The sequence below is a fragment of the Capricornis sumatraensis genome, chromosome 4, assembly GCF_032405125.1.
Source record: "Capricornis sumatraensis isolate serow.1 chromosome 4, serow.2, whole genome shotgun sequence".
Lineage (NCBI taxonomy): Eukaryota > Metazoa > Chordata > Mammalia > Artiodactyla > Bovidae > Capricornis > Capricornis sumatraensis.
In genome coordinates, this window is record NC_091072.1 from 79,555,387 (window position 1) to 79,579,486 (window position 24,100).

General features: G+C 38.8%; 1 protein-coding gene and 2 non-coding genes across 3 annotated transcripts in view; 1 reads left to right on the plus strand and 2 right to left on the minus strand.

The window, feature by feature from the left end:
• The window catches only part of ANO6 (anoctamin 6), a 134,118-nt gene that overhangs the window by 80,517 nt on the left and 29,501 nt on the right, over positions 1–24,100 (minus strand). The window contains exon 3 of the mRNA XM_068971442.1: positions 11,562–11,690. Coding sequence (XP_068827543.1) covers positions 11,562–11,690 — 129 coding nt within the window. The remainder of the gene's footprint in view (positions 1–11,561; positions 11,691–24,100) is intronic.
• TRNAH-AUG (transfer RNA histidin (anticodon AUG)) lies at positions 157–230 on the plus strand. Its single transcript has one exon. It is a non-coding gene; the product is annotated as a tRNA-His (tRNA).
• Positions 9,209–9,280, minus strand: TRNAW-CCA (transfer RNA tryptophan (anticodon CCA)). Its single transcript has one exon. It is a non-coding gene; the product is annotated as a tRNA-Trp (tRNA).

Sequence of the window (24,100 nt, forward strand, 5' to 3'; positions counted from 1 at the left end):
AATGGGATACCAATGACATTATTTTACCAGAACTCCAGGAACTGGATCTTAAACCTGAGTCATGGCTCACTCTCCTCTTGACTCTTTATACACTATGTTGTCCTGGTCCTCAGGACCTTCTTTGATGTATAATGGATGGATATATCCTTCTGGACTTCCCTGATGGCTCAGTCGGTAAGAGCGTCTGCCTATGATGCGGGAGACCCAGGTTCAATCCCTGGGTCAGGAAGATCCCCCTGGAGAAGGAAATGGCAACCCACTCCAGTACTTTTGCCTGGAAAATCTCATGAATGGACGGAAGGGCCTGCTAGGCTACAGTTCATGGAGTCACAAAGAGTCAAACACGACTTAGTGACTTCACTTTCATATATCCTTTTCATTCTCTGAAGAAAGAATTAATATTGTTAAAACGGTCATACTAGTTAAAGTAACCTACAGATTGAATGCACTCTCTATCAAAATACCCATGACATTTTTCACAGAACAAATAATTCTGAAATTTATATGGAAGCACAAATGACCCAGAGTCGCCAAAGCAGTCCTGGGAGAAAAGAACAAGACTGGAGGTATAACCCTTCTAGACTTCAAACTATACTACAAAACTACACGAATCAAAAACAAAAAACAAGGTATTGGCTCAGAACAGACACACATATCAATGGAACAGAACAGACAGGCCAGAAATAAACCCACTCGTTTATGGTCAATTAATCTATGATAAAGGAGGCAGAAATATACAATGGAGAAGAGAGTGTCTTCAATAAGTGGTGCTGGAGAAGTTGGACAGCTACATGCAAAACAATGAAATTAGAACATTCCTTCATACCATATACAAAAATTAAAAAATGGTTTAAAGACTAATTTAAAGACCTAAATATAAGATATGACATCATAAAACTCCTAAAAGAAAATACAAGCAAAACATTCTCAGACATAAATTATAGCAATATTTTCTTAGCTAAGTCTCCCAAGGAAAAAGAAATAAAAGCAAAAATAAACAAACAGGACCTAATCAAACTTTTCTGAACAGCAAAGGACACCATTAATGAAAGGAAAAGACAATGAAAAGAAAATGGGAAAAGAGATTTGCAAATGATGAGGCTAAAAAGGGACTAATAACTAAAATATGTAAACAGTTCACATAACTCAAAATATTTTTTAAAAATGCTGATTTAAAAATGGGCAGACATTTTTGCAAAAAAGAAGACATACAGATGACTAACAGGCACATGAAAAGATGCTCAACACCATTAATTATTAGACAAATGCAAATCAAAACCATAATGAGAAGGTCTCCCTGGTGGTTCAGTGGCTAAGGCTCCACATTCCCAATGGAGGGGGCTCAGGTTCAATCCCTGGTCGAGGAACTAGATCCCACGTGCCACAGCTAAGAGGCTGCATGCCACGACTAAAGATCCTGCAGGCCACAACAAAGACTGGAGATCCCACGCGCCATAACTAAGAGCTGGCACAGCCAAATAAATAAAAATATTTAAAAAAACACAATGATACAGCCCCACGAGTGGCTAATATTAAAAAGTCAACAAATAACAAATGCTGTCAAGAATGTGGAGAGAAGGAAATTCCTGTACACTGCTGATTGGAATGTAAACTGGTGCAGCCACTAGTGAGGCCAGTACGGAGTTTCCTCAAAAACTAAAATACAATTACCATGTTATCCAGCAATTCCACTCCTGGGTATATACTGGAAAAAAGAAAACCTCTAATTTGAAAAGATACATGCATCCCAATGTTCACAGGAGTACTATATACAAGAGCCAAGATGTGGACACAATCCAGTGATTGTCTTAAGAAGATGTGATACACACACACTTGTGAGCTCAGGTGCGCACACACACACACACGCTCACAGTGGAATGCCACTCAGGTGTAAAAAGAAAGACATGTTTCCATTTGCAACAACTAGGATAGACCCAGAGATTATTCAGTTCAGTTCAGTCGCTCAGTCGTGTCCGACTCTTTGCGACCCCATGAATCGCAGCATGCCAGGCCTCCTTGCCCATCACCAACTCCCGGAGTTCACTCAGACTCACGTCCAACAAGTCAGTGATGCCATCCAGCCATCTCATCCTCTGTCGTCCCCTTCTCCTCCTGCCCCCAATCCCTCCCAGCATCAGAGTCTTTTCCAATGAGTCAACTCTTTGCATGAGGTGGCCAAAGTACTGGAGTTTCAGCTTTAGCATCATTCCCTCCAAAGAAATCCCAGGGTTAATCTCCTTTGAATGTTTTAGTTGTTTCTAATTTTTCACAACTATGAAAATTCTTGTAGAATAAGTTTTATGTATCTTTCTCAGAATAAAGTCCTAGATGCAGAATTGTTGAAAAGTGCATGCAACTTTAACTTCTTTAATAGATATTGCTGTACTGCCACTGAGAAAAAGTTATACTATAGCGTATCTAATTTTAGTTCTTATTTAGTTCTTTACAAAGACCTTCTAAGATATTTACCTGATATCTCTTGATAATTGGCAGATCTTGGAGTTGGTTTATAATGCCCTCTGTTTTATTACTAACTATAAATACTTAAATACTTGAACCAAGGAAAGGGCATTTTTATTTGCTTAAACATGTTAATATATCACCTTGGTGTTACTTTAATAAGACAGTTCTTGTTATTTCCCTTTGGCATGGCAGTTCACAAAGAACTAGTGGAATATGTTAAAAATTGATCAAACCAGTTTTCTTGGTTTGTCAGGTAGCTAAAGTAAATTAGCATATGTGCTATATTTGTCAAACAGGAATATATCAGGAAAAGACTGCTTACTTAAGAAAAGACTGCTTAAATCTATTTAATATGAGATCATCAGCTTTACTGCTATGTAGAATTTACACTTGGATAAGTAACCGTGTTCCTGACATTTAAAACAAATTAGGGTAGAGCTGTCTTCCATGTTAAAAATGAAAGAAAATTAATATTGCATATTGAATGACATACTCATTGCTCAATAAATATTTGCTGAATAAATGAGTATCTGAGGCCACACAATTTTTAACTAAAAATTATCTATGTACCTTATTGGAAACCTTACAGGTAAGAACCTAAACCTATGTTTATAGTCTACGATGTGTATTCGGCAGCACAAAATGACTCAACCAGACTCACTGGCTCTGAAAAAAGCCCAGTCATATACTAGATTATGTTGTAAGTTCCTCTGTCTCTAGGAGAGTAAATTCACTGGCACTGTAACCTGGATCTCTCTCTTTCTTTTCAACCTACTTCTAGCAAAGCCAAAGAGACTATAATCATCGAGGATCTAGGGACATCACAAAAAGAGACAGATGATTCTGCTACTGTCAGTGGAGAATGGTACTTGGGGTTCAGAGTAGAGAAGGACAAGAACACTTAACCCACCCCAGAAACTGAAATTTTATTCATACCTCTTATGGGAGGTTAATAAAGCTGTCAGAGAAATAAAGAATAAAGCAATCAAAAATCACAAAGGACAGACTGGCGTAATTAAGGCAGCTTTCTGTCCCCTAAGCACCTGAGATTGCACATCTCATTTGGCTTAATAAAGTCATTGTTGGGAAGGACTTGCTTGTGAATTATACAGTAATAAAACTGATTTTAAACAGCAATTTCTACCATTTCCTTTATGTTGCTCTGCTTTTATGCATAAAAACCAGGGGTTGCAATGTCTAAGAAGATTGCTAAATACACTCTGATGATAATATATCAGCATAAATCAGTTGAGATTAATGAAATAGATTTACTTCAAATATTCTTCCAGCTTTGTTAGGCAAAATACTGACACTGCTCTCACTGTACTTTTCAACTTGCCAATCTTTGCTATGTCTATGAAGTTGGGTAAGAAGTAAACCAAAGATACTTAATTTGTGCAAAAATATTTCTTTCTAATTACTCAAAGTGCTTCTTACTTGGTAAGGTCTGGTAAGCAGGAATAAATTATTTAATTGGGACTTAAATTCACGTGTTGTTGATAAATATTGAATGTTAGAGGACTGATTTAGTAGGTGACATATGTTCATGAGGAGATAGAAAACAGACCAGCATCCTGAATGATAAGCCTAGAAAGGAAGTGAATATGTAGCTGATGCTTATTTCCAACTTTTCTTTTTAAGTTAGCAATTTTGGTGTAATTATGAAAATAAATAAATGGTAACATAAATTTTTCAAGAAGGAAAAAAAATCACCTGTTATCAATCCACTGCTAGGATAACTACTGTGAACACTTCAGGGCAGCATTTTCTTCCTGCTTATATGAACAACCTGAAGTGCCCTAATTAAAATGCAGATTCTAGGGCCTCTCTTCTCTACATTTTGGCTCAGTACATACAGGATGGGCCTGGATAATCTAGTTTTAACATGCAAAGCAGACTATTCTTATCATCGGGCAAGTTTAAGATTTACTATTTTCTTTTTTCCCCTAAACTTTAAACTTTTTATTGTGTATTGAGGTTTAGTCCATTAACAATGTTGTAGTTTTGGGTGAACAGTGAAGGAACTCAGCCATACATATACATGTATCCATTCTCTCCCAAACCCCATCCCATCCAGGCTGGCACGTAACAATGAACAGAGTTCCATGTGCTATACAATAGGTCCTTGTTGGTTATCCATTTTAAATACAGCAGTGTGTATGTGACCTTCCCAAAGTCCCTAACTATCCCTTCCCTCCCACCAACTGTAAGTTTTTTAGGAAATACTATTTTCTTAGAGCATATCTTTCCTGTGCACATAAGCAAGCTTTTCTTTAATGATTATTTATTTTATTCATGCCTGTTCTGTTTGAGAATTCGGTATAGTTGACGTTGCCCAGCTGTTTACCCTTTTACAGAAAGTGAGACACAAGTACCCGTTGGTCCAGGGCAAATGACAGCTTCTTCATTCAAAACTAACTCAGAAGAACTAATCTGGAAAAGGATTTTTCTCTTCTCCACCTCTTTCTGAGATGAAGTGGAATTTACTTTTCAGAATTTCACCGTCCTCTGCATTTGTCTGTTTTTAAGGATTGGGCCCAAGGACACGTCCCATTTTGGAAATACGAAGCAAGCTTTGGATTCACTTCTCTTGTGCTGAGTATGCAAAAATAGAACCAAATACGCTTATACCAGCAACACATCTTGTAGTTTTAATTTGAAACTGCTGATTCTAACTTAATTTATTCCTTTTAACCTACAATCTTAGTTTAAGCAAGTAGAGTGTAAAGGAAGGAGATAAAAATATAAAGAACTTCCTGCTTTAGTTTAAAATATTAAGGAGTTAAAGCCAAACCTGATTTCAAATCCAGAAACAAAAGACAGAACACCTGCCAAAAGTTATCTCAGGAGGTGAAACCACCCAACAGGAGCTGTCACCATCACTTCACCCAGCGTAATATTTTTCATGGACTATTTGTGGCAAAAATGTCATTTTTAGGAAATTTTTAATACTATTCTTCATAATCCCCTTCTGCCATCCCTTTATTTCTTCAATTTGGAGAATACAAGTCAATGTTAAGTCAACTCAATCACACCTTCTCCTTTAGGAGAATCTATGGGATAAATTTCTTTCTGGGGGATCTTTAGACCAGAAAGATTATATTTCTTTTGAAAAACCAGTTTGGTTTTTATTGTGCTGAAACTTTAAACCATGGTGTTGATAACATCCTCTATTTTCTTTGGCTACTAGGAAACTCAAGAGGCAAATTTGCAGTTGAACTCTAATTTCTGAACAGGACTTTATGGTTAATAATAGGTAATTTTGCTTATTACTTTGATATATAGCTTAATTTTATTTTTCTGGCTTTTACATTTTTGTCACCATGATCAGTTCAGTTCAGTTCAGTCACTCAGTTGTGTCCAATCTTTGTGACCAGGCTTCCCTGTCCATCACCAACTCCCAGAGTTTACTCAAACTCATGTCCATTGAATCAGTGATGTTATCCAACCATCTCATCCTCTGTTGTTCCCTTCTCCTCCTGCCTTCAATCTTACTCAACACCAGGGTCATTTCAAATGAATCAGTTCTTCGAATCAGGTGGCCAAAGTATTGGGAGTTTAAGCTTCAGCATCAGTCCTTCCAATGAATATTTAGGACTGATTTCCTTTAGGATTGACTGGCTGGATTTCCTTGCAGTCCAAGGGACTCTCAGGAGTCTTCTCCAACATCACAGTTCAAAAGCATCAATTCTTTGGTGCTCAACTTTCTTTATGGTCCACTGGAAAAACCATAGCTTTGATATCCTTATCTAATTACTTTTATTTATGTTATATTCTGTATGTGACCTCAAGTACTTTTTAATGAATTATAAATAAACTATGTTATAACATAGTATTAACATAAATAGAAAGCTAGTGACTATAAAAATGATACATTGCATATTAAAACCAATAATGAATGATGTTTGAATATTCTATACTGTTAGCTATCATCTTATGAGCTACAAATAATCATATACTTTATGCACATAAGACTTACTGATAAAGCAATGATACAAAGAAAGCACATTTGATAAATTTTAAAATCCAATTATAAAAGCTCATAGCAATATCAACTAGAAGAGAACTCCTAACTTTTTAAAAGAAAACTACCAAAAATTTATAGCAAATGTGTATTTAATGGTGAAATTTTAGAAACACTTGCACCAAACTCAGGAACAATACACTGGTGACTACTATGTGCTGCAGGTTTTATTCAAGAGGTCTTAGCCATACCATTTGGACAATATAACAAATGAAGTACAAGAAAGGTACGGTGAAGCTGTCAGTTGGAGACAATATGGTTTTCCTTTGAATAAACTTAAAACAAGCATTAGAAACTACTGGAACTAAAAAGTTTCTCAATGTAACTAGATCTTATAAAAAAATCAATAGACTTCTTTCTTAACACAAAATACTAAATCACAAGCAAAAAAAATTTTTTTTTAATTAAATGCATCTGACAACAGCAACAAAAATGTAATAGTTAATAAAAATGTATAAGATCCTCAGACATTATTATAAAACTTTACTAAAGTATGTAAAATCTTAATAAATGGAATGGTACACTGTGTTCATTTTATTAGAATTTTCTGGTAAACTTTTAACCATTTCCAAAGGGATTTCATCTAGCTTCTTTGTAAACCGTTCCAGCCTCATGATAACTCATATAAAACAATGGATAACAGTTTTAAAAGCTCAAGGGATCTATAACCAGTTAGTCAGTTGTTTCACATTATTTGAAGGTTTGGATGTAATTTAACTTGAACACTTATTTTTTGGAAAATTTCTTACTCTGTACTCTCTACTGGCCAGATCCACCAAAGAATTCTTAAGGTCTGATATACAAGATAAACTTATACTTCCATAACTTTTCATCAGCTTCCAGGAAATATTTTTTCTATCAACTTTCAGGGATGGATTCTGCTGATAAAAAAGCATTACATTCAGGATGACGTATACTGTTCTTGTGCTATCTAGACTTTTCTATTCTCTTTATCATCATCTGCATTATATCATTACTTAGTCATAAACACATCTGTTTAGAAGGGAGGCCAAGTGTCAGACAAAACGAAATTCAGAACAGGTCAGTTATGTCACCCACTAGGAGTTCTAGATAAGCGAAATGGAAGAAAGAAGAATGACAAACAAAACTGAGCAGGAAGAGTTGGAGGAATATATGGAAACATGTTTCATTTAAAACACTTTTGCTCTTCACAATATGGCTCAAACTTATTTAGATATATTTTAACCATGAGATGTGCCAGGCATTGCTGGCTGCCTATTCAACAGTCATCTTCCCCTTCTTCATTACTAAGAAAAGCTGATGGTTTTTCAGATATTAAGTGATCAGATGATTTAGGAAAAGAAAGGCTAGTCTTGATTAGTCTGTGCTAATGATGGTAGTTTCATTCATCTTGCCAGTGGTTGACAATCAACAGTGAAAGGAAGTCTGCCATTCGAGGGGAGATTTCTTCCCCTTTCTAAAAGAGGGCGGAAAGAAAGGGCATTCCTTCTTACTGCCACTGATGTGGCAACAAACACGAAATGAAGTGAAGACAGTTTAAGAACAGCCAACATTTGAGGATGGCAGGGCGGAAGGATATAATGAAGCTCGAGTCCTGATGATCCCATTAAGCAAAAAAATTATTTAACTCAGAACTGCACCTATCTCCGCACTATTTGTTAAATGAGAGAATTATTATTTCCTTTCAGCACTTAAATCATTATGAGTTTGGTTTCCCTGTTACTTCCAGTAAAAGACATTCGAACTGATTTCACGCCATGGACAGCAGTATGGCCTAAACAAACACTTATTCTTGGAACAACTTATGATCAACCCCATTGGTAATATAGACGGTTTATGCTTTTTCAAGGGAGGTGTGAGATTCTGAGGTATTTTCACTAATACAAGTGGACAAAGTTATATGGTATTTGGAGGTTTGGCTAGAAAAATAATTTCTCTTTTGCTCATATGTAGACGTAGACTTTCACTTGTGTATGTTTTTGATGCTCATGGCACTATCAGTTTTACCTTTCTCTACCTCTAAACAAGAATTTAACAATACTTTTTAGATCAGCCCCTGGCAAAGTCAACCTTGGGGCTGTTTTAGGAAATCAATGTGATTTAGACATAATTTTTTTTTTTTTCCTCTCAAAGAAAAGAGAATTTTGAAATTGCCTTTCCTTGGCATTGTCCTAAATTCTAAATACGGCTTGACAGAGAGTGCGATGGAACTTGCAAATGATTTTCCAATTAATAAAACTGTGATTCCCAAGCTGAGCTTCAAATTCTAGTAGAATCTAAATTAAGTAATATGTATAAATAGTCTCAAAACACTTAAAAGCATAGCATATAAATAAACACCAACATCATGGTACATCAATCCATGAGTTCAGATACAAAAATTAATGATGTTTTTTTTTTCTCTTGATTTATGAAAGTTACTTCAGCACTTTTGTTTCTGTATAACTCAAATGCAGACCTTGTTAATAATGTAATTAGCTCCAGGCTCCTTTACCATGGGAGAGAAGCCCTTGTATAAAACTAAAACTGTTTCCTCTATACTGTAATGGATTAGGTTTGTTTAACTTACTTTATATAGTGTTCAATTCAGTTCCATCAGCTTGAAGGTGAAGGTGAAGTCGCTCAGTCGTGTCCAACTCTTTGTGACCCCGTGGACTGTAACCTACTAGACTTCTCCATCCATGGGATTCTCCAGGCAAGAATACTGGAGTGGATTGCCATTTCCTTCTCCAGGGGATCTTCCCAACCCAGGGATCGAACCCGGGTCTCCCGCATTGGAGGCAGACGCTTTAACCTCTGAGCCACCAGGGAAGCCATCAGCATATGGATGCCTAATAAATATTTGATGATGACCCTGACGGCACAGAAGATATCTTAGTGTTCACAGGAAAATGATAAAATACTCTAAGCTAGTTTAGTGACACAATTATATAATAACCAGAGAGTGATGCCTTTTCATACCAGTGTATACCCCAAATAAAAGAGGAGGTACAAAAATTAACATCTATTATCTAACATGTGCTGAAAACTTATGTAGCATCTCTATACTATTTTATTCAATCCTAAACATAATTATCTGGACTAGGTATTGAGATTCCTACTTTCCAGAATGTAAGATGTCTCTGGTTGTATGGTGAGCCAATACTTTATGTGCCAATAAAAATTCATCCAATGAAATTATGATACACTTTTTTAAAGATGTACCCTGATTTCAGAGATGTCAAAATGTAAAAATAAAAGGCACCTCCAAATAATAATAAAATATGAGACTGATAAGAAAATTCATCCAGCTCACACAGTTAGCTGGAAACTGTGGTAAAGACAAGCCGCTGATGCCCAAAAGTTAATGCTCCCCGTCCACAGCATGGAATTCCTACTGAGAAATGTCTGTCCAGCCAGAAACTATACTTTCCACCTTCCGGAGTTCTGACCAAAAGAATGTGAACCCAACTGATGATGTCAGTTCCAACCCAGACAGGTAAAGAAGCATGAGTGCAGTCTTCATCCTCTCCCTTATTCTGTCTACCATTTACTGATGCCCAGAGTGATCCCAGAAATGACCTGCTGAATATGGCAAAGCCTTTGTGTCAGCCCGGGTTCCTCAATGACTGCAAGCAACAAAGCCCTGCCCATACCTCAAAGACACTGTGCCAAACAGGGATGCCATGACTGACTTGAGCCATTAGTGAACTTTTATTTTATTAAGCCACTGTAATTCTAGGCTGGTGTTGCCTCAACTAGAATTACTCCAAACACTACAGTGGCGGAATCAGAATCTGAATATCAGGTTCCAAAAGCTGGGCTCATTCTATGACACTATGCAAATACAAGCCTCCCTCCAAAATTACCCTTTCCCAAACAAACAAAAACATAATAAAAAGGACTGTTTCCTCATTTCAAGTAGGTTTCATCCTTGGTTTGAAAAATTAGACAGAAATCAATAGATTTAAGGATGACATATTTTAGAGAGAAAGCCCAGAGAGGGACAGATTAATAGTCGTGTATTTGTAACAGCACAAATGTGAGAAAAAGCAAAAACAGAACGAAGAAGCGATTTTCAAAGTGGGTAAAAGTGACACACGTGTATACTTTCTTTTTTGTCTTGTTTTAGTCTGATGCAGTTTGATAAAGAAGTTCCAGGAAGTTGTTATATATTTAGCAGGTTAAATGGCTTAATATCTTGAGATAAAGATGGCCACATTACCTGAAAGAGCCTGATGCAAAGGAAGGGTAAAGTCTGACTGGCAATGAATGAAAGGGAAAGGATGGGAAGAAAGTGGAAGACGTCAAGAGCATGCGTTCGTGATTCAAGACCAGAGTTTGAATTGTTCTTATGTTAGAGTCCATGAACTTGGGCAATTGTTTAGTCTAAGGGCCAATTTTGTTATCCAGAATGGTATGAAAATAAAAGGCACCTTATAGGTTGTTCTGGAAAAGACCCTGATGTTGGGAAAGACTGAAGGCAAAAGGAGAAGAGGGTTGCAGAAGATGAGATGGTTGGGATGGCATCACCAACTCAATGGACATGAATTTGAGCAAACTATGGAAGACAGTGGAGGACAGGGAAGCCTGGCGTTGCTTCAGTCCATGGGGTTTCAAAGAGTCAGACACGACTCAGCGACTGAACCACCACCACCACCACAGGGTATTCTGAGAATTAAATGAGAACATGCATGCAAAATACACAGACCATCCATGAGTTAGCATACCCTGACACTGGTTGGTTGTTATTATCCTTGTTGCCATTATTTATTATTAGCTTCCTTTCATATCTAGTTGCAAATAGGCAAGTGTGCTTTTAGTATAAATCTCTTTTACAGATAGAAAGGGCAATTCCTTAGAAGAAAATCTGCCTTCAGCTTAAGAGCCTGAGGAAGTTTCTGTTTAAAACTCAAAAAAAAAATTTTTTTTTAATGTTTTTTGTTACCATGCCTTGAGGGAATGATGAACAGAGAAAATATGAAGGGATGCCTGACTTGATATTGCAAACACCAGTTTCACTTCATTGCTTACACAAAAACAGCAGTTTATTTTTTTCATTTTATAATATTATAAAGAATAAAAATAAAAGAAAATAGGACAATAAACTTACTCTTTGTTTTTCATTTGAACCCTTTTTATTGGTCTCTTTTCTACTTTCATCTTCATACACTAGAACAAAGTCAATTCTTCGCTGACCATCATTGAAATAGAGGGAGTCAGGTTTTCCATTAAATTCTTCCTGTGTGGAAAAGAAAGATAAATTTTAATATAGTTTCTTGAAAAGTGTCAGTTCATAAGCGCTTATTTTGTAGCTTTAATAGGTACATCAGCATGTTTACAGAAAATGAGAAATACATCCTTTACTCGTTACTTTACCAAGAGGGCATGACCAACGTGATCTTTGCAAGCACGGTCTGTTCTTGCTGAAAGAAAGTCCTTGAATTGAGCAGGTTAGCATTATTCTTGGAGAAGGAAATGGCAACCCACTCCAGTGTTCTTGCCTGGAGAATCCCAGGGACGGGGGAGCCTGGTGGGCTGCTTTCTATGGGGTTGCACAGAGTCGGACACGACTGAAGCGACTTAGCAGCAGCAGCAGCAGCATTATTCTACAAATATATGGGCAAATATCAGCATTCTGGATTATCCCAGAATTATTCCCACAACAAGAAAAGGAGTTTCAAGTTTGGAAATAAACACAGTAACCAGAGATACCTATCTGAAGGACTAAAGTTCTTTCAACAAGAGAAAAAAATATCTAAGGCATAGCACTGTTTATGAAAATCTCAGGGCTTCCCTGGTGGCTCAAATGGTAAAGAATCTGCCTGCAATGTGGGAGACTCAGGTTTGATCCCTAAGTAGGGAAGATCCCCTGGAGAAAGGAATGACTCCCCACTCCAGCATCCTTGCCTGGAGAATTTCACAGACAGAGAAGCCTTGCAGGCTACAGTTCATGGGGTACCAAAGACCTGGACACGACTGAGTGAATGCCTGCATCCTACCTATGTCATATTATCTAACCTTTTCATCAAGTTTCATGACTTCTCTCTGAACCACATCACTTTATAAAAAGTATCATTTTATAACCTTAAACAAAAGCCAAAAAATGCTTTGATACACACAAAATACACAGCAGTTGTTGGTATTTGTCCCCAAATCCACACAAAATACCCACCCACTCCTAGCAAAAAACAAACAAAAATTCCAGCAACAATAACAAATAAATGAGCCTTTAATTTAGAGCTTAAAAGCCTTATGGTGTAAAAACAAAGTCATAATGCCAGAACAGACCTAATACAGCTTACAACAATCTCTTACCATATGGATTTGGATAGAATTGTTTTATTTGCTCTACAGAAAGACTTGAGTTTGTGTTTCTCACATAGCTGGTCAAGATGCTTATGTGAATTTTGCTTTAGAATTGAAATACTCTTTAACTAAGAAATAATACTTTCTAATTTTTCAAGTTTATTTCCATTCAAAATTCATGGGAAGGTAGGACTTTGCAGTCACTTGCTGAAACCACTTAATTACTGCTGCTGCTGCGTCGCTTCAGTCATGTCAGACTCTGTGCGACCCCAGAGATGGCAGCCTACCAGGCTCCCCCATCCCTGGGATTCTCCAGGCAAGAACACTGGAGTGGGTTGCCATTTCCTTCTCCAATGCATGAAAGTGAAAAGTGAAAGTGAAGTCGCTCAGTCGTGTCCGACTCTTCGCGACCCCATGGACTGCAGCCTATCAGGCTCCTCCGTCCATGGGATTTGCCAGGCAAGAGTACTGGATTGGGGTGCCATTGCCTTAATTACTGCTGCTCCTAAGTTGCTTCAGTCGTGTCCGACTCTGTGCGACCCCATAGATGGCAGCCCACCAGGCTCCCCCATTCCTGGGATTCTCCAGGCAAGAACACTGGAGTGGGTTGTCATTTCCTTCTCCAAAGCATGAAAGTGAAAAGTGAAAGTGAAGTCACTGAGTCGTGTCCAACTCTCAGCCACCGCATGGACTGCAGCCTTCCAGGCTCCTCCATCCATGGGATTTTCCAGGCAAGAGTACTGGAGTGGGGTGCCATTGGCTTCTCCAGCCTTAATTACTAAGTGTGATTAATTCTCTGCACTCAGCATCATTTAGTACATAAATCACCTTATTTTACCACAACCACTTTCTCATTTTTGTCATACTTTGGATACAATGTGTTTTTCTGCCAAATGTATACAATTCGATGGGAAAGCCCCAAGTGGCTCAGTGGTATAGAAGCCACCTGCCAAGCAAGAGACATGGGTTTGATCCCTGGGTTGAGAAGATCCCCTGGAGAAGGAAATGGCAACCCACTCCAGTATTCTTGCCTGGAAAATCCCACAGAAAGTGGAGCCTGGCAGGCTACAGTCTATGGGGTTGCAAAGAGTTGGATACAACTTAGCAGCTAAACAACAACAACAAATACCACCTGCTACTTGTCTTTCCTTTCTTCTTACCACAGAGCATCTGAAGACTGTTAACAGTATTTGCAGTTCCTTTCATTCAGCAAGATATTTCACCTGCAGAATGCACTCTGGCAATGTAAGCTAACTCGCAGCCCTTCACCGAGGTTGCATTTGACTAGGGACCTTCACTATGGACAGTGTGACCTGGCCTGAGACCTTGCCCAGCCAGGGCACTGAGGGACCACGGAAATAGACACATCAATGACCAAGGCTGAGGCCCCTACTCAAGTCTTTTATTTGCAATTTCAGCTCTTTAAAATTGGTAAACTTTGAGAGTATTTAAAGTTTTACAAGACAAGGGGAAAGGGTCGGGGGATAAATTAGGAGTTTGGGATTGACATATATACACTACTATATTTGAAACAGATAACCAACAAGGAGCTACTATAGCGTACAGGGAACTATACTCAATGTTTTGTAATAACCTATAGGGGAAAAGAATCTGAAAAGAATATACACATATATAAAACACGGAATCACTGTACTGTACACCTGAAACTAACACAACATTGTAAATCAAGTATACTTGAATTAATAGCATAAGTTAAAACTATATTTTTAAAAAGTTGTACAAACATGCCAAGGCCTGTCTTTTTTCATTTCAGCAATGGAGTCCTTGAAGCCTCTATCTTCAATTTCTCTTTCTTTCACTGAAGATGTTACTACTGGTGACAACCTGGGCAGTTACTAGAGGAAAACTGTGTGTAGAGGGAAAAACTATGAGGCCAAGGGGAAGTGGGGTAGGGTAGAACACACTCACAAAAACCTGGCCATCATTACAGACGTCTGAAATGTGTACAAAAGCAGCTCGTGCTCTGGAGCCCACATTCTACTGCCTTTCCTTGGTGGCATCCGCAGGAGCTCACTGAAGTCAGGTTGTTAAGAATGACAAACGGAAAGAGAACTATGTCTGCACGGGGCCCCCGGCATTCCTCCCTGCACGGCCCTCACTCAGCCACACATGTTGGCAGCCTGCTACCAGGTAATCCGGTCTGCAGGCATGTCTCTTCTGTGTGATAGAAGACCAGGGCCCTTTGTTGGAGGAAAATCCCACTGGCTTGGCAAAAGCAGCCTGTGTGAAATAACTAGGTCAGACTCTGATATGGTATTATTAGGATGCAAGGCTGGGGGAAAGGTGCCAACTCTGTACTGCTGTGAAATCCAGGTTTCCCATCTCTTGGCAGAAAACAACTGGGAAGAAGGGAGAAACAAAACGCTGGGCTGGAAAGCATTCCTAACAAAGAAGAAAACTGTTCCACATCAAAGAGGCTGACCTATTAACACATCTGTGCTGTTTAAAAAAAAGGCTGGATTGTTTTAAGTTATAAGTTCCACTATAGGCCTGACTCATCCAACAGGTATTAAAATTACAGAAAACTAAAAACCAAAACAACCCTCTTCTAAAGTTTTGAAGTAAAGTTTCAATAGTTTCCTAGGATAAATACTGATCATCTTAAACAACTGATTAATCAGAAATGGATCATTCTAGTCCTGACTCTCGAGGTCAAATCAAAATTTGATCTTTAGTTTTTCTCTACCAAGTCAAATGGCATCAAGGTGAAATACAAAAAAAAAAAAAAAAAAAACAACCCAAAACCCTGAAACAATCTTTCCAGTTCAGCAGCTTCAGTTTAAAAACACTTTAGCAGATGGTTTAAAATTTATCAGGTCAAATTATCTTAGAGATCAGAGCTTATGTATGGGTACTGATTTCTCTACCAGTTCAGTCAGTCACTCAAGTTGTGTCCAATTCTTTGCAACCCTGTGGTCTGCAGCACGCCAAGCTTCTTTTTCCATCACCAACTCCTGGAGCTTTCCCAAACTCATGTGATCGAGTCGGTGATGCCATCCAACCATCTCATCCTTGGTCAGCCCCTTCTCCTCCCACCTTCAATCTTTTCCAGCATCAGGGTCTTTTCTAATGAGTCGGCTCTTCGCATCAGATGGCCAAAGTATTGGAGTTTCAGCTTCAGCATCAAACCTTTCAATGAATATTCAGAGTTGGTTCCTTTAGGATTGGTTGGTTTGATCTCCTTGCAGTTCAAGGGACTCACGTCTTCTCCAACACCACAGTTCAAAAGCATCAATTCTTTGGCACTCAGACATCTTTATGGTCCAATTCTCACATTCAAACATTACTACTGGAAAAACCATAGCCTTGACTAGACAGACTTTGTTGGCAAAGTAACGTCTCTGCTTTTTAATATGCTGTCTTGGTTGGTCATAGCTTTTCTTCCAAGGAGCAAATGTCGTTTAATTTCATGGTGGCAGTCACCACCTGCAGTGATTTTGGAGTCCAAGAAAATAAAGTCTGTCACTGTTTCCCCATCTATTTCCCATGAAGTGATGGTACCAGACGCCATGATCTTCAAGTTTTGAGTGTTGAGCTTCAAGCCAACTTTTTCACTCTCCTCTTTCACTTTCCTCAAGAGGCTCTTTAGTTCTTCACTTTCTGCCATAAGGGTGGTGTCATCTGTATATCTGAGGTTATTGATATTTCTGCCTGTGATCTTGATTCCAGCATGTGCTTCATCCAGCCCCACAGTTTGCATGATGTACTCTGCATATAAGTTAAATAAGCAAGGTAACAATATACAGCCTTCACGTACTCCTTTCTCTATTTTGAACCAGTCTTTTGTATCATGTCTGGTTCCAACTCTTGCTTCTCTACCAGGAAGCTTATTAATTCTTATGTTCATCAGAGTAACTTACTGTTACCCTAAGGGTCTTAGGCAAACGTCTTCAATGTCAAAAGAGTCAAGAGTCTCTAGTTGTTGCCACTTCTTTTGTCCTGGAAAAATAACGAATAAACTTCTGACTACAGTCTGGGGTCTATAATATGCTTTATCTGTTCATAGCCATTGCCTTCTCTGGTCCCAAGGATACTAGATTCCCCCAATTTAGGATTCATTTACTCATGTGCAGCAATCTGGCCCAAAGCTGTAAAGACTGCAATGGTTAAAAATATTAGCCATGTTCATTTGTCATTATACCAAAATAAACAAAAAGCCAACCAGCCAACCATTGCAGAAGAATGCCCCGATCACCTCTGTCTTAGGTTGTTAGCACTCATAATTTATGCTTGGGAAGAAGAAAAGACATGCTTGTTCTGAGCAAGGGGTGAGCTAAGAAATAAGGTCCTGGAAAAGCAATGTAGGAGAGAAGGGATAAGAAAGGTCAGGTATGATGTACCTAAGTGATTCTTTCCAGGTCTCCCTGCTCTCAGCTGGCTTCTTTCCTCCTTTTATTTGTAGGGCATCTGCTAGTGGTTCAGACAGTAAAGAATCTGCCTGCAGTGCAGGAGACCCAGCTTTAATTCCCAGGTTGGGAAGATCCCCTGGAGAAGGGAATGGGAACCCACTACAGTATTCTTGCCTGGGAAATCCCTGGACAGAGGAGCCTGCCAGGCTACAGTCCATGGGGGTCACAAAGAGTCTGACCCAACATAGTGACTAACACTTTCACTACTTTCCCTTTCCTTCAGTGGAAGAGCCTTTGGGCCCTTTAACCAAATCGGGATAAAAATGTAAGCAGCAAAACTACTCTACCAAAATCTGTGGATTCAACCAAACTCAGGCTAAAAAATATTAAAAGCAAATTCCAGAAAGTTCCAAAAAGCAAAGCTTGAATTTGCCATGTGCTAGCAACTGTTCACATGCTATGTAGATTGTATCCACAGCTACTGACAAGGCCTTTACATTGTACTAGTATCATAAATAATCTAGAGATGATAAAAAGACATAGGAGGATGTGCACATGCTATATGCAAATACTATGCCATTATATATGAGGGACTTGAGCATCCAAAGATTTCAGTATCCACAGGGGTCAAACCAGTCCCCTGTGAATACCAAGAAACAACTGAAATTACTTGGTAGGAAAACTTCTCAAGTAATCTCAGAATCCAATAAGGCACTGGACTTCTTGAACAGGACGCTTCCGGTACACGAAGGGTCACATGATGCTTACATGGTGGAAAAGGAAAGGCTGGGGACAGGGAGAACTTTGGGAGACAGCTGCCTGGGTGACACTGCTCCATGGCTTTTATGCCAGTTAGAGATAAGCAGCTGATCTCACAAAGCACCCTCCTGGAACCCTTGGCATCAGCACTTGGTGAGTCCAGGACTTGCTCCTCAACATGTGTCCAACCTCACACTTCTCAAGTGTCTTTAAATAAATAAAGTGAAAGTGTTAGTTGTGTCTCACTCTTTGCGACTCCATGGACTGTAGCCCACCAGACTCCTCCGTCCATGGAATTCTCCAGGCAAGAATACTGGAGCAGGTTGCCATTCCCTTCTCCAGGCAATCTCCCTGACCCAGGGATTGAACCCAGGTCTCCTGCACTACAGGCAGATTCTTCACCATGTGAGCCACTAAATAAGTAAACAAAACGTTTCTGCAAATAAACCCTGCAAAACCCAAATTGGAAGTCCTATTTCACAATAGAGGCATCTACTCCTAGAGTTTAAAATGCAAATATTAAATGATTTGCCCAAGATCTGGATATAAAGCAATCAGATTGTTATCTTTGCTCAAACTCTTGTTTATGTATAATGATGCTAGAAACTTGCCTTATAGCAAGTGATATTATCGACTGTATCGGATTAAAAAATTCTAAAGAATTTCCATACCCTCTATTCCTGCCCTGACAGGGTTGTTTACTATGAGATCAGAGAGTATTCCAGGTTTATTGGCATTAATGGTCTCAACCTTTACAGAAAGCAGGACACAAAAAGCCTTACTGTCTAACAATGATAGTTGAGGAATTACATTATGAAAAATAAACAATATCAAAACACTCATATAATTAAAGAGCAACTGATATGTGAATGTGGAAAACACATGTGGCTCTCTATAGTCCTTAAGACTAGCAAAAGAAAGTAGTTAATTCCAAGAAGAACACAAAAGACAAAACAAACTTAATCATAGCAGAAAACTAAAATGAAAATACAGGATTTTCTATTTTTCAGTAAACCTTGGATCCTTGCCCATAGCAAGTTGTAGGGAAACAAAAATTTAGAAGCAAAAGCCTTTATGTGAATATTTAGATCCCATGAAATCTAGAACATAGTGAAAATTTATTTATATGCCATGTAGTTATAAATGAGGTATCAATATATTCTGGTGTTTTCCCTAACTGTAGCAGAGTCCAGGCAGATTCAAGGCATAAGAATTAGTGGAACATTTTTTTCTCTCTAAACAATTGTGCAAAATTAGTGCAAAGGATAGCAGAGACTTGATTAATTTTTATTCCTTTTATTCAGGCCACCTCCTTGGCCCAAAAGAATACTTGACAGTGAGAAAATGCAAAGTACAAAGAAAACTGCCAAGAACTGCAGGCGTGGAAGGCTGAATGCTGAAGGTGGAAGATTAGTATTATGAGAAGCAGGGATGGGAGTAACACGTTAGTCCCAGGGGTTACTTCCACTTTCACTACCAGGAGTATGGAGAAGTAAACACATGGATGTACAAGGGAGCCAAAAGGAAGTCAGTCAAGTCAATGGCATGTTATGGGGATGAGTGAACATGTTTTTGATGAGACATTCAAGAATGTGTGGGCTTCCCTAGTGACTCAGACGGTAAAGAATTCGCCTGCAAGGCAGGAGCTACTACTGCTAAGTCACTTCAGTCATGTCCGACACTGTGCAACCCCATAGACAGCAGCCCATCAGGCTCCCCCATCCCTGGGATTCTCCAGGCAAGAACTTGTAGTGGGCTGCCATTTCCTTCTCCAAGACTCGGGTTTAATTCCTGGGTTGGGAAGATCCCCTATAGAAGGGAATGCCCACCTCTTCCAGTATTCTTGCCCGGAGAATTCCATGAACAGAGGAGCCTGGCAGGCAAACAGTCTGTGAGTTGCAAATGCAAGTTGGACTTGACTGAGCGACTAACACTTTGACTTCACTTTTCAAGAACGTGTTGAGGGAAAAGAAGTGCAGTGGAAAAGTTACTCATTCAAGGAGGAGGTCTCTGTGACTACAATTCTGTTAGAGTCCAAGAATATCCCTTGTTAGTGACTCCATGACAATCCGGGGAAACTCAACTCAGGAGTGACCCAGAATGACATCTGTACAAATTACACTGTCTCCTTCTCCACTCAAACACACTATCAACTTCTGAAGGCCGGTGGCCAGTTCTTGTTCACCCTGAGTTCTCTGCTGAGTCTTCGCATTTAGCAGGAGCTCAGTTTGCTTTTCTCCTAGGAAAAAATACCTTTCTTTTCTTCCTGATGATAAAAGTAATATATACTCAATAAAAAAAAATTCTGAACATACAGAGAAGTATAAACAAATAAATAAAAGTCATATGTAATCCCATCTCCCAAAGAGGAGCCAAGCTTGTCAATATTTTGGATCTCTCTCTCACACATACACACAAACATACATGCACATTCACTAAGAGAATACCATACTATATACACTGTTCTAAAAACACTCATCACAACCATTTATTTAGCTTGATATAAAGCTCTACACCATCATGTTTAATAGCTGCAATACCATCTAAACAGTTCCTCCACTGATGAACATGGATAAGTTGCTTCCAATTTGTTGCTTTCATAAACTGCTGCAAGGAGCATCTTTGTACATATGTATCTGTGTACATGTTCAATTACTATTTCCTTAGGCTAAATTCTACAATATTTTAAGTTTTGGAAGTTTTCTGATATATATGTTGCCAAACCATCAGCCAAAATATTTATAAAAATGAACACTTCCACCAGCAGAGTATGAAGTGCCTTTCCCTCACTGGATTTCATTCTTTCTCACTTTTCCCATGATAGTAAAAAAAAAAAATTTTTTTCATTTTCACCTTTTAATTAGAGAGCACTAGTACTTTGGCCACCTCATGCGAAGAGTTGACTCACTGGAAAAGACTCTGATGCAGGGAGGGATTGGGGGCAGGAGGAGAAGGGGACGACAGAGGATGAGATGGCTGGATGGCATCACGGACTCCATGGACGTGAGTCTGAGTGAACTCTGGGAGTTGGTGATGGACAGGGAGGCCTGGCGTGCTGCAATTCATGGGGTCACAAAGAGTCGGACACAACTGAGCGACTGAACTGAACTGAACATTTTTATGGGTACTGCCCAGCTGAATTACTGCTTTTCTGAAATGTCAATTACTATTCTCAACTTGGCCTTCCTAGGTGGTGCAGCGGTAAAGAAGCTGCCTGCCAATGCAGAAGACACAAGAAATGTGGGTTTGATCCCTGGGTTGGGAAGATCCCCTGGAGTAGGAAATGGCAACCCACTCCAGTATTCTTGCCTGGAAAATTCCATGGACAGAGGAGCGTGGTGGCCTACAGTCCATGGGGTTGCAAAGAGTCATGACTGAGTGCACACGCACACACACACACACACATACACATATTCTTGACCTAAGTGAACTATCTTATTATTTATTACACATTCTTGACCTAACTATCTTATTATTTAATCCCTTTCCAGTAGGTTCTCTTGGGTTTTACTCATGAGATTCTAAAGACCACGCTGTAAGTAAATGCTAATACAGAAGCAGACCATCCAGTTACTTCCCAAAAGAAAAAGAGAGAAAGACTCTAGGGCACTGTCCAGCAACTCTGTCCTCAACAGTCCTGATGTGTTTTCTGAAATGTAGACATTTAACTGGAATGTGTGAGAGTAGTTTGCGAAGGTCACTGCCTCCTGGATATACTTTCCATTACAGTGTATATGCCTCCTATGCAACTACCAAATATTAGTATATATTTTGATTCATATTTCTTTAGACTGTAGAACTTACTGCTTATTGAGTTTACAAGTGATTTCTCTTGCTGGTTAAAAACTGATGTACAAATTCTTAAAAACAAAAAAAGACTTGTGATTTTATATCTGTAAATGACTATAAATAGTTTCCAAATAGTGCAACTGACTACTTTCAGTCATTTCCCCTCAGAAATATATGTAGTTCATTTATAAATAATATTAGATTGTGCCATGAAAATGCTGCTACTGCTGCTGTTTCTTTTTGTGTTGTTATATTGATAAAGGAACGTTCATATGCCAATGGCTCCCCAGTTTGGTCTATGTATTTTGCCTTTGTTTGCCTGTGTTAAAATAAACTCTGGAGTTCTATTATTAGAACATCACGTTTCAAACACAGGATGAGGGTGGAGGCATAATCCCTCAGGCATAACTGTGGTTCAATATTTCCCTCTAGCCTCTGCCAAGGAAGCAGTAGTTTTAGCAAACAGAGTTCCCTATGTTTTTAAATATTACATTCTTAAAATTTATGAACCAGGCTAGAGGAAATATGAAAATAGAACTATGACATGACATTTACAATAAAGCTTCCTTAAAAGGAGTTAAGCAACCAAAGCAGATAATAAGCTTTCCACAGTGGGAAGATGCTTTTTAGTTTAGGAGCCTTCCCAGAGCGGAGGGACTCTGAGTGAACTTTTCCTTATACCCACAGTTGCAGTTGGGGTTGGGATTTGCATTAGCACAATTTCAAAGTTGTTTTGCTTTCCTGTTTCCCCACAGGCAGTCCACCATTTTTACAACTTTTGCTTAGCCATCCTTAAAAGTGATCTGCAGAAAACAAGAGGAAAAAGTAAAGGAAAAGGAAGAAAAGGAAAAGAAGAGGGAAAATGTGGAAAAGTCTGGAGTGGCTGTTTTCATACTTCCCCTTTTCCAGAAGAAACCATCATCTGCTTGCACTGTTCTCATCCGGTAGTGGTAACATTAGAGAAAGGAATTTGCGTGAGATTAAGCTGTAAGACAGTCCCAAAGGAAATGGCAACCCACTCCAGTACTCTTGCCTGGAGAATCCCATGGAGGGAGGAGCCTGGTAGGCTACAGTCCACGGGGTCACAAAGAGTCGGACACGACTGAGTGACTTCACTTTCATGATGAAACAAGACAAGTGTGCAATAGGACATTTTTAAGAGAATGATTATCTTCCTGGAGGCGGACCTCTAAAGGTTTTGATATCCCCTAAGTTTTACTATTCCATTATAGATTTAACAGCATTCCAATTATCTTAAACTTTTTTGAACCTACTAACATTTTCAGTTTGTGTCACCTCTCAAGGAAAACTATCCAATAGATTTTCCATGCAGGCAAAATGGCTGTCCTAAATGACATTTTTTGATCTTTAAGAAATAGCTCCCAATCTCATATTCTGGAATCAGTTAGAACAAAAATAATATTGCTATAACCAAATCCTTCATGACTTAGTGGACTAGCATACTATCCCATCTATAATTTTAAGATCCTTAGACTTAACAATAATTTTAGCTTGACTTTATTACCATAGGTTTTCCTCCACCTACTCTCTAGCTCCTCCTAATTAATCTGATTTCAATAGCATACTTAGTTTCAGTTTTTGGAAAATTAAGTGGTTATGACTCAGAAATATTAACTGTTAGGCTAATTAATACACCAAATCCACAGTTGTGAACTGCCCCCTCTTTCCTCAGTCACCTGAATTGCATGGTGCCCGGGTTACCACTGATATTTCATGCTTTTGAATGAAAGCCAATCTCATAAAATGTGAATATGATCTGAGAATAAACAGAAAAGGGAGTTTCAAGATACTGCTCTTCAGATTTTTGAGCTGAAGAAGACACATAAGGTATAACTGAGGGCGTAACTAAGGCAACAGGTGTTCACCTCCTCACTAGGTTCCCATGTAATTCTTCTGCAGACTCCCTCAAAATGACAATCCATCATTCCCAGAGAGCTCTTTCTCTTCCACAGGAGATTTCCCTGTGCAGTCTAAGAACGGCCCTGAGTTATTTTTGGCTGCTTAGGGTTTGCAGCACAAGCGTCCTGTCATCCACTGTGACTCTCCTATTGGACTGTTATATCCCCATGTCACAACATGTGCCTTGGGCATAATCTTCTCGGACCATGTCTCTGGGAATTGATGTTTGCAACCTCATTCATAGCAAGAGGAAGAAAAACAAATCAGAGCATCTGGTGCCCAGCAAAGCAAGGATTGTGCCAACTCCTGTCAGTTGGTTAATGCTTTATAAAGATAGTATTTTTCCTGTTGTAACTCAAGACGCAGTTTACAAGAATGGCTGCTCTTTGTGCATCAAAATGAGGATGCAGAGATGTTTCCAAAACAAAGTTAAAAAACCCAAGTGACTCATTTAAAACAATGGCACAAAAATCTATTAATTGACTACAGATAATAAATAACATCT